Source organism: Trichomycterus rosablanca, chromosome 22 (genome assembly GCF_030014385.1).
Source record: "Trichomycterus rosablanca isolate fTriRos1 chromosome 22, fTriRos1.hap1, whole genome shotgun sequence".
Classification (NCBI taxonomy): domain Eukaryota; kingdom Metazoa; phylum Chordata; class Actinopteri; order Siluriformes; family Trichomycteridae; genus Trichomycterus; species Trichomycterus rosablanca.
This window is the reverse complement of record NC_086009.1, coordinates 10,254,631-10,272,964: the sequence shown is the minus strand read 5'-3', so window position 1 is coordinate 10,272,964 and position 18,334 is coordinate 10,254,631. Positions and strand designations below refer to the sequence as shown.

General features: G+C 38.5%; 1 protein-coding gene across 1 annotated transcript in view; it reads left to right on the top strand.

Moving 5' to 3' along the window:
* The window catches only part of spop (speckle type BTB/POZ protein), a 213,257-nt gene that overhangs the window by 180,622 nt on the left and 14,301 nt on the right, over positions 1–18,334 (top strand). The window contains exons 7-8 of the mRNA XM_063018506.1: positions 1,499–1,676; positions 5,137–5,192. Coding sequence (XP_062874576.1) covers positions 1,499–1,676; positions 5,137–5,192 — 234 coding nt within the window. The remainder of the gene's footprint in view (positions 1–1,498; positions 1,677–5,136; positions 5,193–18,334) is intronic.

The following is an 18,334-nucleotide window of genomic DNA, read 5'->3' as shown; positions in this document are numbered from 1 at the left end:
CTCACTGATGGAAGGAGGTTTTGGCTTAAAATCTCACGATACATGGCCCCGTTCATTCTTCCATTAACACGGATCAGTCGTCCTGTCCCCTTTGCAGAAAAACAGCCCCAAAGCATGATGTTTCCACCCCCATGCTTCACAGTAGGTATGGTGTTCTTGGGATGCAACTCAGCATTCTTCTTCCTCCAAACACGACGAGTTGAGTTTTTACCAAAAAGTTCCATTTTGGTTTCATCTGACCACATGATATTCTCCCAATCCTCTTCTGGATCATCCATATGCTCTCTGGCAAACTTCAGACGGGCCTGGACATGTACTGGCTTAAGCAGGGGGACACGCCTGGCACTGCAGGATTTGAGTCCCTCTCGGCGTAGTGTGTTACTGATGGTAGCCTTTGTTACTTTGGTCCCAGCTCTCTGCAGGTCATTCATCAGGTCCCTCCGTGTAGTTCTGGGATTTTTGCTCACCATTCTCATGATCATTTTGACCCCATGGGATGAGATCTTGCGTGGGGCCCCAGATCGAGGGAGATTATCAATCGTCTTGTATGTCTTCCATTTTCTTACAATTGCTCCCACAGTTGATTTATTCACACCAACCTGCTTGCCTATTGTAGATTCACTCTTCCCAGCCTGGTGCAGGTCTACAATTTTCTTCCTGGTGTCCTTCGACAGCTTTTTGGTCTTGGCCATGGTTGAGTTTGGAGTCTTGACTGTTTGAGGCTGTGGACAGGTGTCTTTTATACAGATAACGAGGTAAAACAGGTGCCATTAATACAGGTAACGAGTGGAGGACAGAAGAGCTTCTTAAAGAAGAAGTTACAGGTCTGTGAGAGCCAGAAATCTTGCTTGTTTGTGGGTGACCAAATACTTATTTTCCACCATAATTGACAAATAAATTCTATAATGTGATTTCCTGGATTTTTTTTTCTCATTTTGTCTCTCATAGTTGAAGTGGACCTATGATGAAAATTACAGACCTCTCTCATCTTTCTAAGTAGGAGAACTTGCACAATCCGTGGCTGACTAAATACTTTTTGGCCCCACTGTACCATATAGGAGCACCTTGTAGTTCTACAATTACTGACTGTAGTCCATCTGTTTCTCTGGATGCTTTGTTAGCCTGCTTTCACCCTGTTCTTCAATGGTCAGGACAAATCCACCTCAAACTTGTTCTCCTGGAGACAGGGGTGTGCCACATACACATGAGCTCCGGGAGCACGGTGAGGCTGGATTAGTGACACATTTAGTCAGATTTGTCCACCATCCGAAGAACATCTGGATTGATAAACATCTTTTGATTGATAAACAGGGTACCAGTTGGGAGACAGAATATACAGAGCAACAGATAGGCTACAGTCAGTAATTGTACACTCACAAAGTTCATGTATTAGGTAGATGTAGCTTATAAAATCATCTCTGAATATAATATGAGTATATTTAAAACAGGCTCTGTAAGCCTATACAACTGTATTTATCTTGCTCTTTTTTGTGTGTAGGTGAGTGTGGTCCAGGACTCTGTAAATATCTCTGGTCAGAACACGATGAACATGGTGAAGGTTCCGGACTGCCGGCTGGCTGACGAGCTTGGAGGATTATGGGAACACTCACGGTTCACCGACTGCTCGCTTTGCGTCGCTGGTCAGGAGTTCCAGGCACACAAAGCCATCTTGGCAGGTAACACACACAAACACACATCTATGAAGTGCAAGAGGTCCTGGCTAATGTGATGTTCTAAACTGTCCAATAGGGTTCTAAAAAAGTGATTTAGCAGACATTATTATTTAGAATGACTTACAAAATGTGCTCGTTCCAACACTGATTAACCTGGACATTAAAACATTGATATCCCACCTTGCAGGTATGCATATATCTCACAAAGGGACATGCCAGACACACAATGTAAACATCGTCAAGTCAAATTTATTTGTATAGCGCTTTTTAGAGTAGACATTGTCTCGAAGCAACTTTACAGAATCCAGGACCAACAGACCAAAAACCCCTGTCGAGCGAGCCTAGGGCGACAGTGGGAAAGAAAAACTCCCTTAAAATTACATGAAGAAACTTTGAGAGGAACCAGAATAATTTGAATGAATTAGATTTACACAAATTATACATATATAAAATTATTTTTTTAACTAAAAGTTATAACTAGTACAAATAATAAACAAGCAATTGAAGTTCATCATTTAGACCAGTCTATGAAAAAGTCCATAGTAAGTTTTGACATTTTCGGTGCAACACACCAGGTCTCCCATCATATCTAGCAGGAGCAGCATTGTTAACAGAGCAGTCTTGACTAGCAGGCTTCAACCTCAGGTAGGTAAACAGGTTTCCATCTGAACCACCTTGTGGTAAAAAAAAAAAAATGTAGTTAAAATGTGATGTGAAATCATCGTAAAATAGCATGAGACTCCAGCATCCCTAATTAATACAGCATAACTAAAAGTGAGAGCTAGCAGGTAACACGTCATAATGGCTTTCACAGGAAGATCTGAGCTATCTGTCACTAACATCTACAAACCTCCAAAAAAATTAAACAGAGAAATCGAATGAAAAAAAATTCTGTTTTCAGTGATTAACTTTTTGTATTTTGTAAATATAACACATTTACAATTTAATGCCTGCAACGCACTTCAAAAAGATCTGGACAAAGGCGTGTTTACCCCGGTGTTCCATCACCTTTCTCATTAATGAGACTTTTAATGGTTTGGGAACTGAGGACACTAATTGTTTCAGCTTTTAAGGTGGAATTTTTGTCCATTCCTGCTTGATTTGAAACTTTAGCTGCTCAAGAGTCCACTGTTGCTGTTATTTAATTCTCTTCATGCTGCACCATACATTTTCAACAGGAGACAGATCTGATCTGCAGGCAGGCCAGTCAAGCACTTGTATTCTGTGTATACGGTTGTAGCACATACAGAATGAGGCCTGGCATCGTCTTGCTGAAATTATCATCGACTTTTTTTTAGGAAAAGACTTTGCCTTGATGGCAGCATGTGTCTCTCTAAAATTTCAAGATATGCATCTGTGGCAGTGGGATGCACCCCATACCTTGACAGATGTTGGCTTTTACACCTTTTGCTGATAACAGTCTGGATGGTCTTTTTCATCTTTGGCAAAGAGAACTCTTTTCTCTCCTTTTTTCTCCCGACTTTTAGCGCGTCCAATTGTCCGATTGCGTCATGCTTCCTCTCCACTAATGCCGGCCCCGGCTCCGACTTAGGTGAACGAAGCTAACCCACGCCCCCTCCGACACGTGGGCAGCAGCCGTATGCAAGATCAGCTGCGGACCAGCCCTGTGTATGGAGAGACACACCCTGATCCACACTCTCTCCCCGTCTCTGTGTAGGCGCCATCAATCAGCCAGCAGAGGTCGTAGTTGCATCAGCCATGAGAGAGTCCCTATCCGGCTCAATATCCCACTCCTATTTGAACAACAGGCCAATCGTTGTTCATGTGGCTGCTCAGCTTAGCCGGCAGGCAGAGCCGAGACTCGATACGATGTATTCGAGATCCCAGCTCTGGTGTGCTTGCGTGTGTTTATACCGCTGCACCACCTGAGTGGCCATACAGACTCATTCTTTGGTAGATCCTCCTTTTATACCCATTCATGATTCCCTCACCTGTTACCAATTTACCTGCTTATTGTGAAACATGGTAACTTGAATATTCTTCAATTTTTTACTCTTATTTTGCCTTATTTTGAAATGTGTTGCAGACACACAGATTTTTCACAGACTGGACTAAATAATAAAGAAGTCCAATTCCTTTTTTGTCCACTAATTATAACTTTTAGTTTAAATTTGTAGGTCTGATTTGTGTGAATCCTATTAATTCAAATTATATTCCAGACCACCAAGAAGGATGAGGTCCCTGCTGAGTCTGGTTCCTCTCAAGGTTTCTTCTTGTAATGTTAAGGAAGATTTTCTTTGCCTCTGTCGTCCTTGGCTTACTTAACAGGGGTTTTTGGTCTGTTGGTCCTGGACTCTGTAAACTTGCTTTGGAACAATGTCTATTGTAAAAAGTGCTATACAAATAAATTTGACTTGACACCAAATTCTGTTTTTCTTTATACAACATTTCCTAGTAGGTTTTCCTAAAATTATTATAGCTAATTTAAAAGTTGTACAATTAATAAGGTAATTTTCTTCCTTTCATCCCTTGCATTTTAATAGCCAGCTTGCCCAGTTGAGGCAGTGTTCCTGGTTATGCCTCCACCTTGTTTTTGCTGAGGTGGGATGAGCTGAGTATTTGATCTAATGTGCCAGACCTCACCTGGCATTCTTAAAATGTCAGAACAGTGGGTGTTTTCGGCTTATCTGTGTAGAAGTGCTGAACTAACATTAGTCTTATAACAAAACATTTTTTTTTTTTTTGCTCTTGTTTAAGGTTGTGTTTGAACATATGGATGTAGGTCCCATATGAATCGTATCTGCTGGGGATGATTTAGATTCTGTTCATCTGTTCTCTGTTTCCCCTTAATAAGTTAATTTAAGGTACAAGCAGATGGCAGGCCCTGGTCATACTGCTCAAGCCTGATCGTGTAGTCTCATTCACCAGGCCCCCGGTGTTTTTTCAACCCAGTCTTTAACACCATCTGTAACATTATAGATTTACAGCTGGCTAGACTTTGACCAAAAGTGTGCTAATATAATTTAATTGAAATTCGTAATAAGGCTAAGCAGCATTGATACCTTTAAATTAAAGGTATTTGTTAAAGCAAATTTTAGAAGTCTTTGTCTCCTGGTCAGGTCACTCACAGATTTTCAGTTAGATGGTATAAGTTCTGGCTGGGCCATTCCATAACTTTGGTAAAGCAAAGTTTGACATCTGGGACAAAGGTGTTAGTGGCAACCATAAGATGATCACTTAACAATCAACAACTGACTTAATGGCTGGACTCTACGATGCCTGCTATTTGTGATCAAGAAGCACAAGAAGGGTCAGTGACTTTAAACAGGCCTTCAGAGTTCTGGGACATATTTCTATGTAGTGATGAAACAAAACTTTAACTCTTTAGCCGTTTGGATCAGCAGAATATCTGTGGCTAGAAAGACGAGGCTTGTATTATGCTTGTGATATTTCTGTTTATAAATGTCGATATAATTATTTATATATTGTTTCTCTCCTTCAGCTCGTTCTCCAGTTTTTGGTGCCATGTTTGAACATGAAATGGAAGAAAGCAAAAAGGTGAGTTAGACAGTTTTGTCCTTTCGTCTTTTTCCACCCTCTCTCTTTTCCCTTCCGTTTCTCAATGACTCTCGGTTGCCTTGTCTAGCTTTTATCCTCTCATTACACTTCAAAGGCCGCAACAAAGCTCCCATGCTGTCAGAAGCACTGAGAGACACGGGGCCTCCCTCAGACTTGTTTGCTTCGTAATAGTATAAGTACTATTCCATTTATTCATTCAGCAGTGAGAAACTGCTTTAGTAACCTCTTTTTTAGGAAGGAGTATTTACATGCCTCTATAAAACGTCAGAAACTTGTACAGTAAGATGATTTTAAATCTTGACTTATTGTAGCTGGATTAAAAAAAAAGTTTGTATCATGAGTTAATATATAACCAAGCTATACACTGAAAAGGCATACCATTATGACCACCTTCTTAATATTGTGTTCGTCCCCCTTTTGCTCTCCTATACGCAACAAACTGTGATGCACTGTGTATTCTGACACCTTTCTATCAGAACCAGCATTAACTTCTTCAGCAATTTGAGCTACAGTAGCTCATCTGTTGGATCGGACCACACGGGCCACACTGTAAAAAATGTATTGTAAATTTTACAGTAAGTTATTGGCAAAAAAGTTGTAGGCCTATCTCTGCTGTGGTCAAAACATTTTCATTAAACTTACATGGATAGCCAGTCAAAATCCATTAGTTTTCTTAGAAGACTGCAAACATTAGCATTCATTGAGTGTTTCTTTTTCTCCACTACTTTGCCACTTTTTTTGCTGATAACCTTTTCAGCAGAGTTCTTGGAGCCAGTGGTTGGGTTAATCCCCACGAAGCACCTGGAAATATCACACAAAAAGATGTTATAATGCAGACTTTTAATGCTACTTTAAAGTTACTTACATCTATACTTTGTAGCCTTACAAAAAAGTTAAATAATTTGAAAAAGGTTTAAAAATCTAAACAATTTTAGTTTCTGCTCAGAGATTTGTTTCACAGAAATGCATTCTAGATTGCTACCAATGATCGTAATATGCAATACACGTAATTTTTATAATTATGATTGAAACATTGCTCTGTGGTACTATGTATTAGGTTTTGTTTCAAATTAATTAACTGATCTGTGAATACTGAGAGCTGTATTTCACAGTATATCCACGCATAAAAACCATAATTTACCTTTGGATGAATTCAAGGGTGCATAAGGTATTCCAGGTTGAAATTATAGAATGAGTCAAACAAACCTGCCAGGCCTGCTGCAAAGTTGGAATGTGAAGACATGACCATCTGCCCCTCAGTACTAATCATCCACTTCACTGAAGTCATTATTTCACCTTAAATTAATAAACATTTATGCATATTAATACTAGGGATGTCCCGATCCGATCTCACAGATCGGGATCGGGGCCAAACAAGGCATTTTTAACTGATCGGAAATCGGCTTTACTAATGCCGATCATAACCCGATCTTTTGTTTTACGTCAGCATGTCCGCTGTGTGGAAATACTTTAAATTGGAAAGTGAAACGAGTCCAACAGTGAAGTGTAATGTCTGTAATGTGAGCGTTTCACGAGGCGGTAGGAGCAGAGCTGCGTTCATTACTGTAGAATTTTACTGTTTATATGGTGTGTGAGTCGAGGATCAAAACAATAACTTTTAATCCGAGTATGAAAACTTCAGGACCATAACATACAGCTTTTACGAGTTTACGTGTTACAAGACTGAACGACATCTCAGTATCAAGCTCTCTGATTGGCTTAGTTATGTAACCGAGCGTCGTAGTGATGCACTTGCTTAATAAAGAAATAAAATACACGGTATATTCACAAATTGTCGGGAGCAAAACACTTTATTAACTTATTCTGTTCCGAATAGCGGACAGCCAGAGCCGAGCACGCTATCCCATGCACTATGGAAGCCCCAAAGGGTCAAAACACACTCACTTTGCGTAGACCCGTCCATCAAACCATTGTCACAATACAAGCACTTTAAGAACTGGCTTTCCTTCATAACAAAAGAGTGACTTTCCATTTTATTTTGGTATTCAGGTTTTACTGTAATGCTGTTAAGTAACTTATTTGTTTTTTTATATTCAAGTTAAGCATTTTTAGTGTATCACTGCATTAAACAGAATTATGTTCTTTGAATATAAAGTTCAAAGTGAAACTGTAATTATCTCACTTCATTTTTACTACAATGCTGCACTAGGTTTGTTTACTTTTATTTTGTAAAATAATATTAAGCAATAGCTTGGATGCAGGCAATTTTTTTCCTACAGCACTGCAGAGCTATTCAGTTGTTAAACATATACATTGGATTAATTTGAATAACTGTAATGTACTTGAAGTGTGCACTGTGTAAACAGTGTTATCTAGTTCTTATCTAGACAATATCTAGAAAATAAAAGTATCGGTTTGAGAATCGGTATCGGATCGGGATCAAAATTAAAGATCGGGATAGGGATCGGGAACAAAAAAACTTGATCGGGACATCCCTAATTAATACCTTTAATAAGACCAAGCAAATATTTAAAGGAAAACAACCAGATCCGAACCCTATTTTCTAAAAATTTTGGATTCATATTTTTAGAGACAAAAATAATAAATTTAATGTTGAGTTGAATCAACAATACTGCTAGAGAATGTTACAAAACATCAAAATAAACCACTTTTTGCCACAGACCGGTTTATAATGTTATTATCAGTGCAAAATGGAAGTTTGACGTTTTAAATAAACACTGAATCAACTGATAATTTTTGTCCCTAGTAAAAATATTAACCCAAAACAATGAGAAAATAGGACCCAGTTTAAAAAAATGTTTCCCTTTATGCCAAAATAATACATTAGTTCACTACCTTGAAAAATCAGTCTTGGAGAGTCTGGCAAAGAAAGTGGCCGGTGTGTCTATGGCCTAAAACACAAGATATATATATATAGACTTAAATTACTGACACAGTTTGAGATTCATTCTGGAATAAATACAAGCAGTCTTAGAATTAGAGTTTAAGCTCATATATCTTCACTAAGTAAAAGCAAATCAAATTAATACCTACATCAACTTCAAAAATCAGTCCATCAGACTTCTCCTTAAAGTATGCCATTAGCAGAAGAACAATGCATGGTACCAGTACAGTAGGTCGGGTGGATTTGGTGCATTTTTATGCACTTTCAAGTGCTGGGTAAAGGCAAGAAGAGTATTACATTCGTTTTCACACAACTTGCAAATTTATATTGCTTATTTCAAGTCTAAAACGAATATTTAAACTTAAAAATAGTAAATTAAACAGCTCATTACTTTGATGCTGTTTACTTAAACATCATAAATAAAGGAATGCAGTCAAAGTTTGAACTTAGCAAAATAGTAAATAAGTAAAATACTAAGTAGTCAGTATAGAGCTACTTCTTTAGTGTAGCCAGTCTTTTAAAACACAAACAATAGCATTAAGATTTATACCTTCTTTAACCTGCAAGATTTGACTTACTAATAAATGTGTGACTATTACCAATAGTTTTTTTACGTTACCTTTGTTGGTATGCAGTTTGCACATATCCCAAAGTGACTGTATTGCCACAGGTTGCTAGCGCTAGTTTTATAAAAGTACTAAATGTTTAGTATTTTCAACTTGGTCACGCTATTGGTGCGTAAAAAAAAAAAAAAAAGGGTGTTTATACTTACAAAGCTCTCCGTTACTTGTCTGAATGGCTGATAGAGGCAGCAAGAAACTCACGACACAGCAGTAAATCCTCGGAATTTTGCGATTTTACAGCGGGCAAAATAACCGCTTGTTTTTTGCTCATATTTTACTGCTTAATTTACAGCTGGCAGTTGTAAGCACATTATGACCCAAAATGCTTTGCGTTCTACAGTATAACCATGGAAAAGCGTTAAACAGTAATTTACTGTACGATTTTACTGTAAAAACTACAGCAATTTGTTACAGTGCAGCCTTCGCTCCCCACGTGCATCAATGAGCCTTGGCTGCCCATGACCCTGTCGCCAGTTTATCACTGTTCCTTCCTTGGACCACTTTTGATAGATACTGCAGACCAGGAACACCCCAAAAGAGCTGCGGTTTTGGAGATGCTCTGACCCAGTCGTCTAGCATCACAATTTGGCCCTTGTCAAACTTGCTCGAATCCTTACGCTTGCCCTTTTTTCCTGCTTCTAACACATCAAATTGAGGATAAAATGTTCACTTGCTGCCTAATATATCCCACCCACTAACAGGTGCCGTGATGAAGAGATAATCAGTGTTATTCACTTCACCTGTCAGTGGTCATAATGTTGTGCCTGGTTGGTGTACATCTGTCAAGTTGCATGGCATGTTACATGGTGTGTAATCTTCCACTAAGATCTTGTGGAATGTAGTTTAGGATTGTGGTTACTAAATTGGTTGGTTTTTTAGCGGCTTTCCTTTAAATCTGCTAAATGATTTGCACTTTATTATTTGTCAGTTTGTGAGTGTAAGTCTGTGATTAAGGAATAGATGTAAATTTGTAAATGACAGGGGTTTTCTGTGCTTACAGCTTAAAATAATTATAGTTGGGAAGTTAGAGATTGATTTAGAAATGGTCACCCACTAGGCATAACATTATGACCACTGACAGGTGAAGTGAATAACTGATTATCTCTTCAATGTCTTTATCACAGCACCTGGTAGTGGGTGGAATATATTAGGCAGCAAGTAAAAATTTTATCCTCAAAGTTAATGTGTAAAAAATTTGTTTGACACGGGCCAAATTGTGATGGCTAGACGACTGGGTCAGAGCATCTCCAAAACTGGTGGGGTGTTCCCGGTCTGCAGTGGTCAGTATCTATCAAACGTGGTCCAAGGAAGGAACAGTGGTAAACCAGCGACAGGGTCGCCAATGCGCCAAGGCTCACTGATGAACATGGGGAGCGAAGGCTGGCCTGCGTGGTCCGATCCAACAGACGAGCTACTGTAGCTCAGATTGCTGAAGAAGTTAATGCTGGTTCTGATAGAAAGGTGTGAGAATACACAGTTTGTTGTGTATGGGGCTGCAAAGCCGCAGACTAGTCAGGGTGCCCATGCCCAGTCCACTGCCGAAAGCGCCAACAATGGGCACGTGAGCGTTGGAACTGGACCACGGAGCAATGGAAGAAGGTGGCCTGGTCTGATGGATCACGTTTTCTTTTACATCACGTGGATGGCCGGGTGTGTGTGCGTCACTTACCTGGGGAACACATGGCACCAGGATGCTCTATGGGAAGAAGGCAAGTCAGCGGGGGCAGTGTGATGCTTTGGGTAATGTTCTGCTGGGAAACCTTGGGTCCTGCCATACATGAGGATGTTATTTTGACACGTACCACCTACCTAACCATTGTTGAAGACCATGTACACCCTTTCATGGAAACTATTCCCTGATGGTTGTGGCCTCTTTCAGCAGGATAATGTACCCTGCCACAAAGTGCCAAAAATGGTTCAGTAATGGTTTGAGGAGCACAGCAATGAGTTTGAGGTGTTCACTTGGCCTCCAAATTCCCCAGATCTCAATCCAATCGAGCATCTGTGGAGTGTGCTGGAAAAAAAAGTCCAATCCATGGAGACCCCAGCTCGCGACTTACAGGAGTTAAAGGATCTGCTGCTAACATCTTGGTGCCAGATACCACAGCACATGCTTTGACGGGTCAGGGACCAAAACAATGTTAGGAAGGTGATCGTATGTATGTATGTATGTATGTATATATATATATATATATATATATATATATATATATATATATATAGATATAGATAGATAGATAGATAGATAGATAGATAGATAGATAGATAGATAGATAGATAGACACACACCATCAGGTTTTACTAGTTATTTTAACAAGCATCTTCCTAATAGTGACACACTTCCAGAAGTCACTTTCACTTCAGTGTTTTCTCTATTTTTTCCTTACTAACATAACATCCTGGGTCACTTCACCTTTTTTCCTTTCATTTTTACCCAGTTCTCTGTTTCTCAGAGTTTCATCATGCCTTTTTTCGCTTACAAGATGTGCTTGCGTTTGGGATTTGTAGATCTGGCTCCTGAGAAACAGTTTCGAAGGCTTTTCCAATTTTTGCTGGGAAGCTCAAACTTGACAGATTTGGGCAGTAGTGGACATTGTTCTCCCTTCTGTGTATTTTTCTGTCTGTCTGTGCTCTAAGAATGATACATTTTATTTTATACTATACTGCAAGACTTTTAATGAAATTTCGTATGTTTTGTATGTTTATCACAATTATTGTCACATAATAGCCTAATTACAGTTATTAGTGCCGATTATGAATTGGTACACAATCCTAATTAATAAAGCATTGACAAACACCAGGTTATTTACTATAATTAATGGAATAGTTTAAACTGTTTTATCAGTCAAGGCCTTTATTCTACAGACTGGCTAAATTTGTTTTGTTGATTACCAGTTGTATTTGTTAAGGCTTTTTGTAATTAATATAATATTTATATGAAATAAAAATCAATAAGTCAATAAGTGTAATCATTAATCACAATTACAGTGGTACCTTGTAACTGAACTCAAAAATTCAAAAATCAAAAAACTCAAAATCTTTGAAACTCAACACCCTTCGTCGAGAAATCCGTACCCTTAAACTCAACGTTTCCCTTAAACTCAACGTGTGTGCAATGCCTGTTTTGTTCAGCGGTGCAGTAAAACGTCTTGCGAACATGAGACAAATCTGCATTTGTGTGGAATAACCGTCAAATCCACTCTGAAAGCTCCACATGTATCTGTGTTTAGCTGGATTTTTTTTTCTGTTTCACTTTTAAACTTGTGTTATGGCTCAGGGTTCTGAGAAATTGTGAAAATCAGCTTTTCTGAGAGTCTAATCATTAAAAAAAATAATGTAACTTAATGTATAAAAAGAACGACATAGAAACACTAAACCTCTCTTAATTATTACTGTTTGTAAGTTCTCTCCACTAATTAAGAAGTATAAGAAAACAATAAAGAAGTAAAAGTGCAGGTTTTATTGTATTTTTTGTAAGTGTCAAAAACACGGGACCATGAAACACATTAACAGGTTTCCCATACATCCTAATGGGAAAAAATACCTTAAAACTCAATGCCTTTTAAACTCAACGCCACTGCCAGAACAAATTGACATTGAGTTTCAAGGTACCACTGTATTTGCATTTTACCTGGTGTTTGAGTGGCACAGTGGTAAAGTGTTTGGAAGGTTACATTGTGTATAAACTAGGGCTGTCAAACGATTAAAAATTTTAATCGCGATTAATCTCAGAATTTCATATAGTTAATCGCGATTAATCGCATTAAAAAAAAATCTGTGTAAATGTTATAGAAAACAAGGATTTTTAAGTGAAATGTTACAATTAAAATGGTGAACACATTTTATGCTAAATGTACTTATGTTAAAAACTGCTGGGACAAGAGAAAACTGTAAGGGAGTTTATTCACTCACATACTAGGCAGTAAATGTCAGATTGTAGGTTAGAATTTCTCCATCAGCAAACATTGTAGATCAGCGGTGCTTTAGGTGGGATAAGGCGTAGTTATTGTATCAGACTTGTCTGTGGTTGTATCGTGACGATGGTTTGATGGACGTTTCTACACGAAGTGAGTGTGTTTTGACCCTTTGGGGCTTCCATAGTTCATGAACTAACGTGCTCGACTCAGCTTTCCGGTATTCGGTACAGAAGAAGAAGTTAATTAAGTGTAATAAAGTGTTCTGCTCCCGACAACTTGTGAATATAGCGTGTATTTATTTCTTTATTATGCAAGTGCATCACTACCACGATCGGTTACATTATGTTAACAAACCGCAAATGAAAAACGGTGGCAAGTCCGACATTAAAACGTTTGTTCTACCAGTCAAGTGTCAACATGAACTAGAATTTGCGTTAATGGCACTAATTTTTTTAATCGCGTTAAATTGAGGTCGCGTTAATGCGTTATTATCGCGTTAACTTCGACAGCCCTAGTATAAACCAAACCAGCTTTACAGAACAGGTTTAATTTTTCCTATAAATCATGACTTTGTGTAGCATTTAGTCCAGCAACACTTGGACAGCCCTAACACCAACACCCATGTGCTGTTTGTAGACTTTATTTCTGCATTTAACACTTTCTTTAACTTCTACTGGAAAAACTTTAGCAGCTTGATGTTCCCCCATCTGCTAACTTTTTGTCTAAAAGGAAACAAACCAAATTTCAGACCCTCTCTGCCTCAGCATTGGTGTTCCACAGGGATGTGTGCTCTTTTCCCTGCTTTACTCTCTGTACTTCAGTGACTGCACTTCTAACAGTGAATCTGTTAAACCTGTCAAGTTTGCAGATGACACTATCCTTGTTGGTCCACGTACCACGAGGAAATAACACGGCTGGTGTCATAGTATGGAGCTAACAACCTGAACATAAAAACACAAAAAAAACTGTAGCGATGATCATCGGTTTCAGAAAGAAACCCATTCCACTGTCTCCACTGGAAATACACAGCTGCACAGTCAGCAGAGCTGGGTGTTACAAATTCTGGGCACCACCATAAAACAGAATCCCAAATGGGACAGACCCAGCACAGCAGTTTTCTAGAAAGCCCAGCAGCGCTCAAAAAAATTTGGGCTGCCTCAAGCACTGCTCGTCCAATTCTACACTGCAATAATAGATTTCATCATCACATCCTCACCTCTGTCTGGTTAGGCTCCAAGCATACCAAGCATACAGCATGATGTGCAGAGAAAATCTTTGGCTGTCGGCTCTCCACCCTAAAAGATCTTTACTAGTCTAGAATGAGGAAGAGGGTGTGAATAATCATGGCCGACCCCTCACACCCTGGTCACTTTGTTTTCCAGTGGTTTCCATCTCACCAGACACTAAGAGTGAGAGCTTTAAATCTCGGACCCTCATCATCCTCCACAGCTTCTTTGCCCTGGCCATCATCCTAAACAAGGACCCTTCTCACATCCATCTGCAGCACAAGCAATTTATTTACACTTGCTGTACATACGTAACCATTGTATATACCATGACCCAATCCTTCTGTTCAAGTGCCTCTTTTTTTGTTTTTTGTTTACTGAAGTCAGTGCACATATGCACTTTGTTACCCATTTGTTACCCATCAGATGCCAAACAACTAATATCTGCCTACATTAAAAATTTGTGGCAAATAGAGTGGAACACATAAAGCGAAAATAAACTTTATAAAATGTGTCCGGACATTTCCCTAAATAGAAACAGAGCCAGAAAAAAAAACAGCCCGTATTGATCATGTGGTTTAATACAGATTCTGCACTGGACACATACGGTTAACACACATACATCTTGTATTAGGGGAAGCTCCTCCACTCTGTGATACCTGCCATATATTTGATTTAATCAACCATATACTAGCTGAATGTTTTAAATACTTATAGCAACGACAATCTATAGCAATACCCAAGACTATGAGAAAAATCTTTAATCAAGCCAAAATAAAAAGAGTCCTCAAGTTTTTAGAAAGAAATTGGTCTAAAAGAGTGCATCTAAAGAACAACACTTGACAAGTACTATAAACTGAAATATGAGAATTACCTGCCTTTCCTGCCGTGAATATGTGGTGGTACCTTGAAACTCAGCGTCAGTTGGTTCTGGGAGTGGTGTTGAGTTTAAAAGGCGTCGAGTTTTAAGGTATTTTTGTTCCATAAGGATGTATGGAAAACCTAGTAATGCGTTCCATGGTCCTGTGAAACTGCATATATTTTAGGCCATTGTAACATAATGGGGTTGTTTTTGACACTTATACACTGAAAATAACACAAATATAATATAAAAACCACTGAAATACAATTAAAAACAGTTAAAAAATTAATTAAATAAAAAAATAAAACCTGCACTTTACCTTTACTTTTTTATTGTTTTCTTATGTTTCTTAATTAGTGGATAAAACTTATGAGCAGTAATAATTAAGAAAAGTTTAGTGTTTCTGCATTGTTCTTTTAATACATTGTCACATCAAGCTTTTTTTAACAATGAAGAAGAAGAAGATATACTTTATTTGTCACATATACAGTGGTGTTCAAAAAATAGCAGTCCAACACCATTAACCTGATAAATCACTGTTTTTAGTAGAAATGCTATTTCTACATAGCAAAAAATTTACTTTAAAGTGTAGTAGAGTAATGAAAACAAAACAAACCCAACAATTAGGACATGCATTCCACTCATTCTGAGTAATTGAAGCATTGATCGAAAGGGGCTTGTTCAATATAATAGCAGTGAGGAGTTCAATTGGTGAAATCATTCATTCTGCAGAAGAACGGGTGTAAAATTTGGCCCTTATTTAATTTAGGAGGGTGGCAAATATTGCACAGCTTGGTCATAGCACATTTCCTTCTGAAATACTGGGAAAAATGGGTTGTTCCAGACATTGTTCTGATGAACAGCGTACTTTGATTAAAAAGTTGATAGTAGAGGGAAAAACATACAGAGAAGTGCAGCAAATTATAGGCTGCTCAGCTAAAATGATCTCAAATGCCTTGAAGTGACAACCAAAACCTGAAAGATACGGAAGGAAGCGTGGAACTACTGTTCAAATGGATCGAAGAATAGCCAAAATGGCAAATACTTAGCCAATGATCACCTCCAGAAAGAATTAGGAACATCTGAAGTTACCAGTAAGTACAGAAGATGATTAAGTGAAGCCAATTTACCAGCAAGAACTCCTTGCAAAGTCCCGTTGTAAAGAAAAAGACAAGTCCTGAATGGGTTCAGATTTACCAAGGAACACATTGACTGGTCCAAAGAGAAACGGCTCAACATTTTGTGGACTGGTGAAAGCAAAATTGTTCTTTTTGGGTCTAGTGGCTGTAGACAGTATATCAGACGACCATCGAGCACTGAATTCAAGCCAAAGTTCACTGTGAAGACAGTAAAGCATGGTGGTACAAAATGATGATATGGGGATGTTTCTCATACCATGGTGTTACGCCTATTTATCGCATACGAGGGATCATGGATCAGTTTAAATATATCAGAATACTTGAGGAGATCATGTTGCCCTATGTCGAAGAAGAAATGTCCTTAAAATGGGTGTTTCAACATGACAGTGACCCAAAACATCTTGGTTACAGACAAACAAGACTGAGGTAATAGAGTGACCAGCCCAATCCCCTGACTTCAATCCCATAGAGAACTTGTGTTCTGATATCTGAGGCAAAACCCAAAATTGCAGAAGAACTGTGGAATGTAGTCTGATCATCCTGGACTGGAATACCTGTTCAGAGGTGCCAGAAGTTGGTCGACTCCATGCAACACAGATCTCAGAAACAATTGTTTTGCCACTAAATATTAGTGCAGTAATTTAAAGTAAAGTGAAACCTCAAACATTTTTTCATGTTATAGATAATTTTTTTGAGTTTTTAATGAAAAATGCTGGCACTGCTATTTTTTTGAACAGCCTAATATTCATTTTTCTTAACTTTCTGTAAAGGATGAACACAAACTGGCAAAATTTTGTTAATGTTTTGATTTAGAATTGAAAGTGTAGTATTTTCAGTGCATTTGCATTTATGGAAATAAAAGTTATTATAATGATTTTGTGCTTTATTCACTTTTTTAAAATCACTGCTATTTTTTTGAACACTACTGTACATATACAGGTGTACAGTACAATGAAATTCTTTCTTCGCATATCCCAGCTTGTTTTGGAAGCTGGGGTCAGAGTGCAGGGTCAGCCATTGTACGGCGCCCCTGGAGCACACAGGGTTAAGGGCCTTGCTCAAGGACCCAACAGTGGCTGCATAGCAGAGCCTGGATTTGAACCGCCAATCTTCCGGTTGATAGCCCAAAGCTCTACCCACTAGGCTACCACTGTCCCATAAGCGTTTTAGACTCTCAGAAAAGCTGATTCCCACAATTTCTCAGAACCTCGAACTGTAACACAAGTTTAAAAATGAAACGATGAAATCCAGCTGAAGACAGATACATGTGAAGTATCAGAATGAATTTGACGGTTATTCCACACAAATGCAGATTCATCTCATATTCACACTTTGATGACGTTTTGTCGCACCGCTCAGCCGAGCGCTGAACAAAGCAGCAGTCGCACACATGTTAAGTTTAAGGGAAATGTTGAGTTTAAGGGTACAAATTTCTTGACAAAGGTTGCTGAGTTTCAAAGATTTTGAGTTTAGGGGACGTTGAGTTGTATATCCATTGCACATCCTTTTACTTGAAGTTGTATTGTGTGCTGTCTATTATTTACTTCTATTATACGTTTATACATAGTATATATACATTTTTATTGGATTTAACTCATGTTGACACCTGCACCAAGAGAAATCGTTGTACATCTGCAACTTGGTGAATAAAGAATTTGATTCTGATCTAGTGTGCTGTTTATATAGGACCTCTGGTTTGAGTTTTTCTATTATAGCATAGACTAATCATACTATTTTTATCTAGACTCTGAGCTTACTCCTTTCAAGGAGTCTTGCTGCCCTACATTATATCTGGCAAGTGTTGTTTCAATTGAAAAGAGATCATGGTGCTGAAAAAAGAATGCTTTCACATTTGTTTTCCATTGTCCTGAAGAGTCGTAGTTGATAAGAGTATACATAGAGCCTTAAATCCATGATGCAGAAATCATAGGGGGTCGACCTTGCAGAGCAATCCATGTCTGGAAAGTGTATTATTATCTGATGTATCTGTATACTCACAGTAGAATGCTGACTGGTTTTTACTTAACATTTTTTAAATGGCTTTAAAACCAGTAGTTATACACTGATCAGCCATAACATTAAAACCACCTCCTTGTTTCTAAACTCACTGTCCATTTTATCAGCTTCACTGACCATATAGAAGCACTTTGTAGTTCTACAATTACTGACTGTAGTCCATCTGTTTCTCTACATACCTTTTTAGCCTTCTTTCACCCTGTTCTTCAATGGTCAGGACCCCCACAGGACCACCACAGAGCAGGTATTATTTAGGTGGTGGATCATTCTCAGCACTGCAGTGACACTGACATGGTGGTGGTGTGTTAGTGTGTGTTGTGCTGGTACGAGTGGATCAGACACAGCAGCGCTGCTGGAGTTTTTACATACCGTGTCCACTCACTGTCCACTCTATTAGACACTCCTACCTAGTTGGTCCACCTTGTAGATGTAAAGTCAGAGACGATCACTCATCTATTGCTGCTGTTTGAAT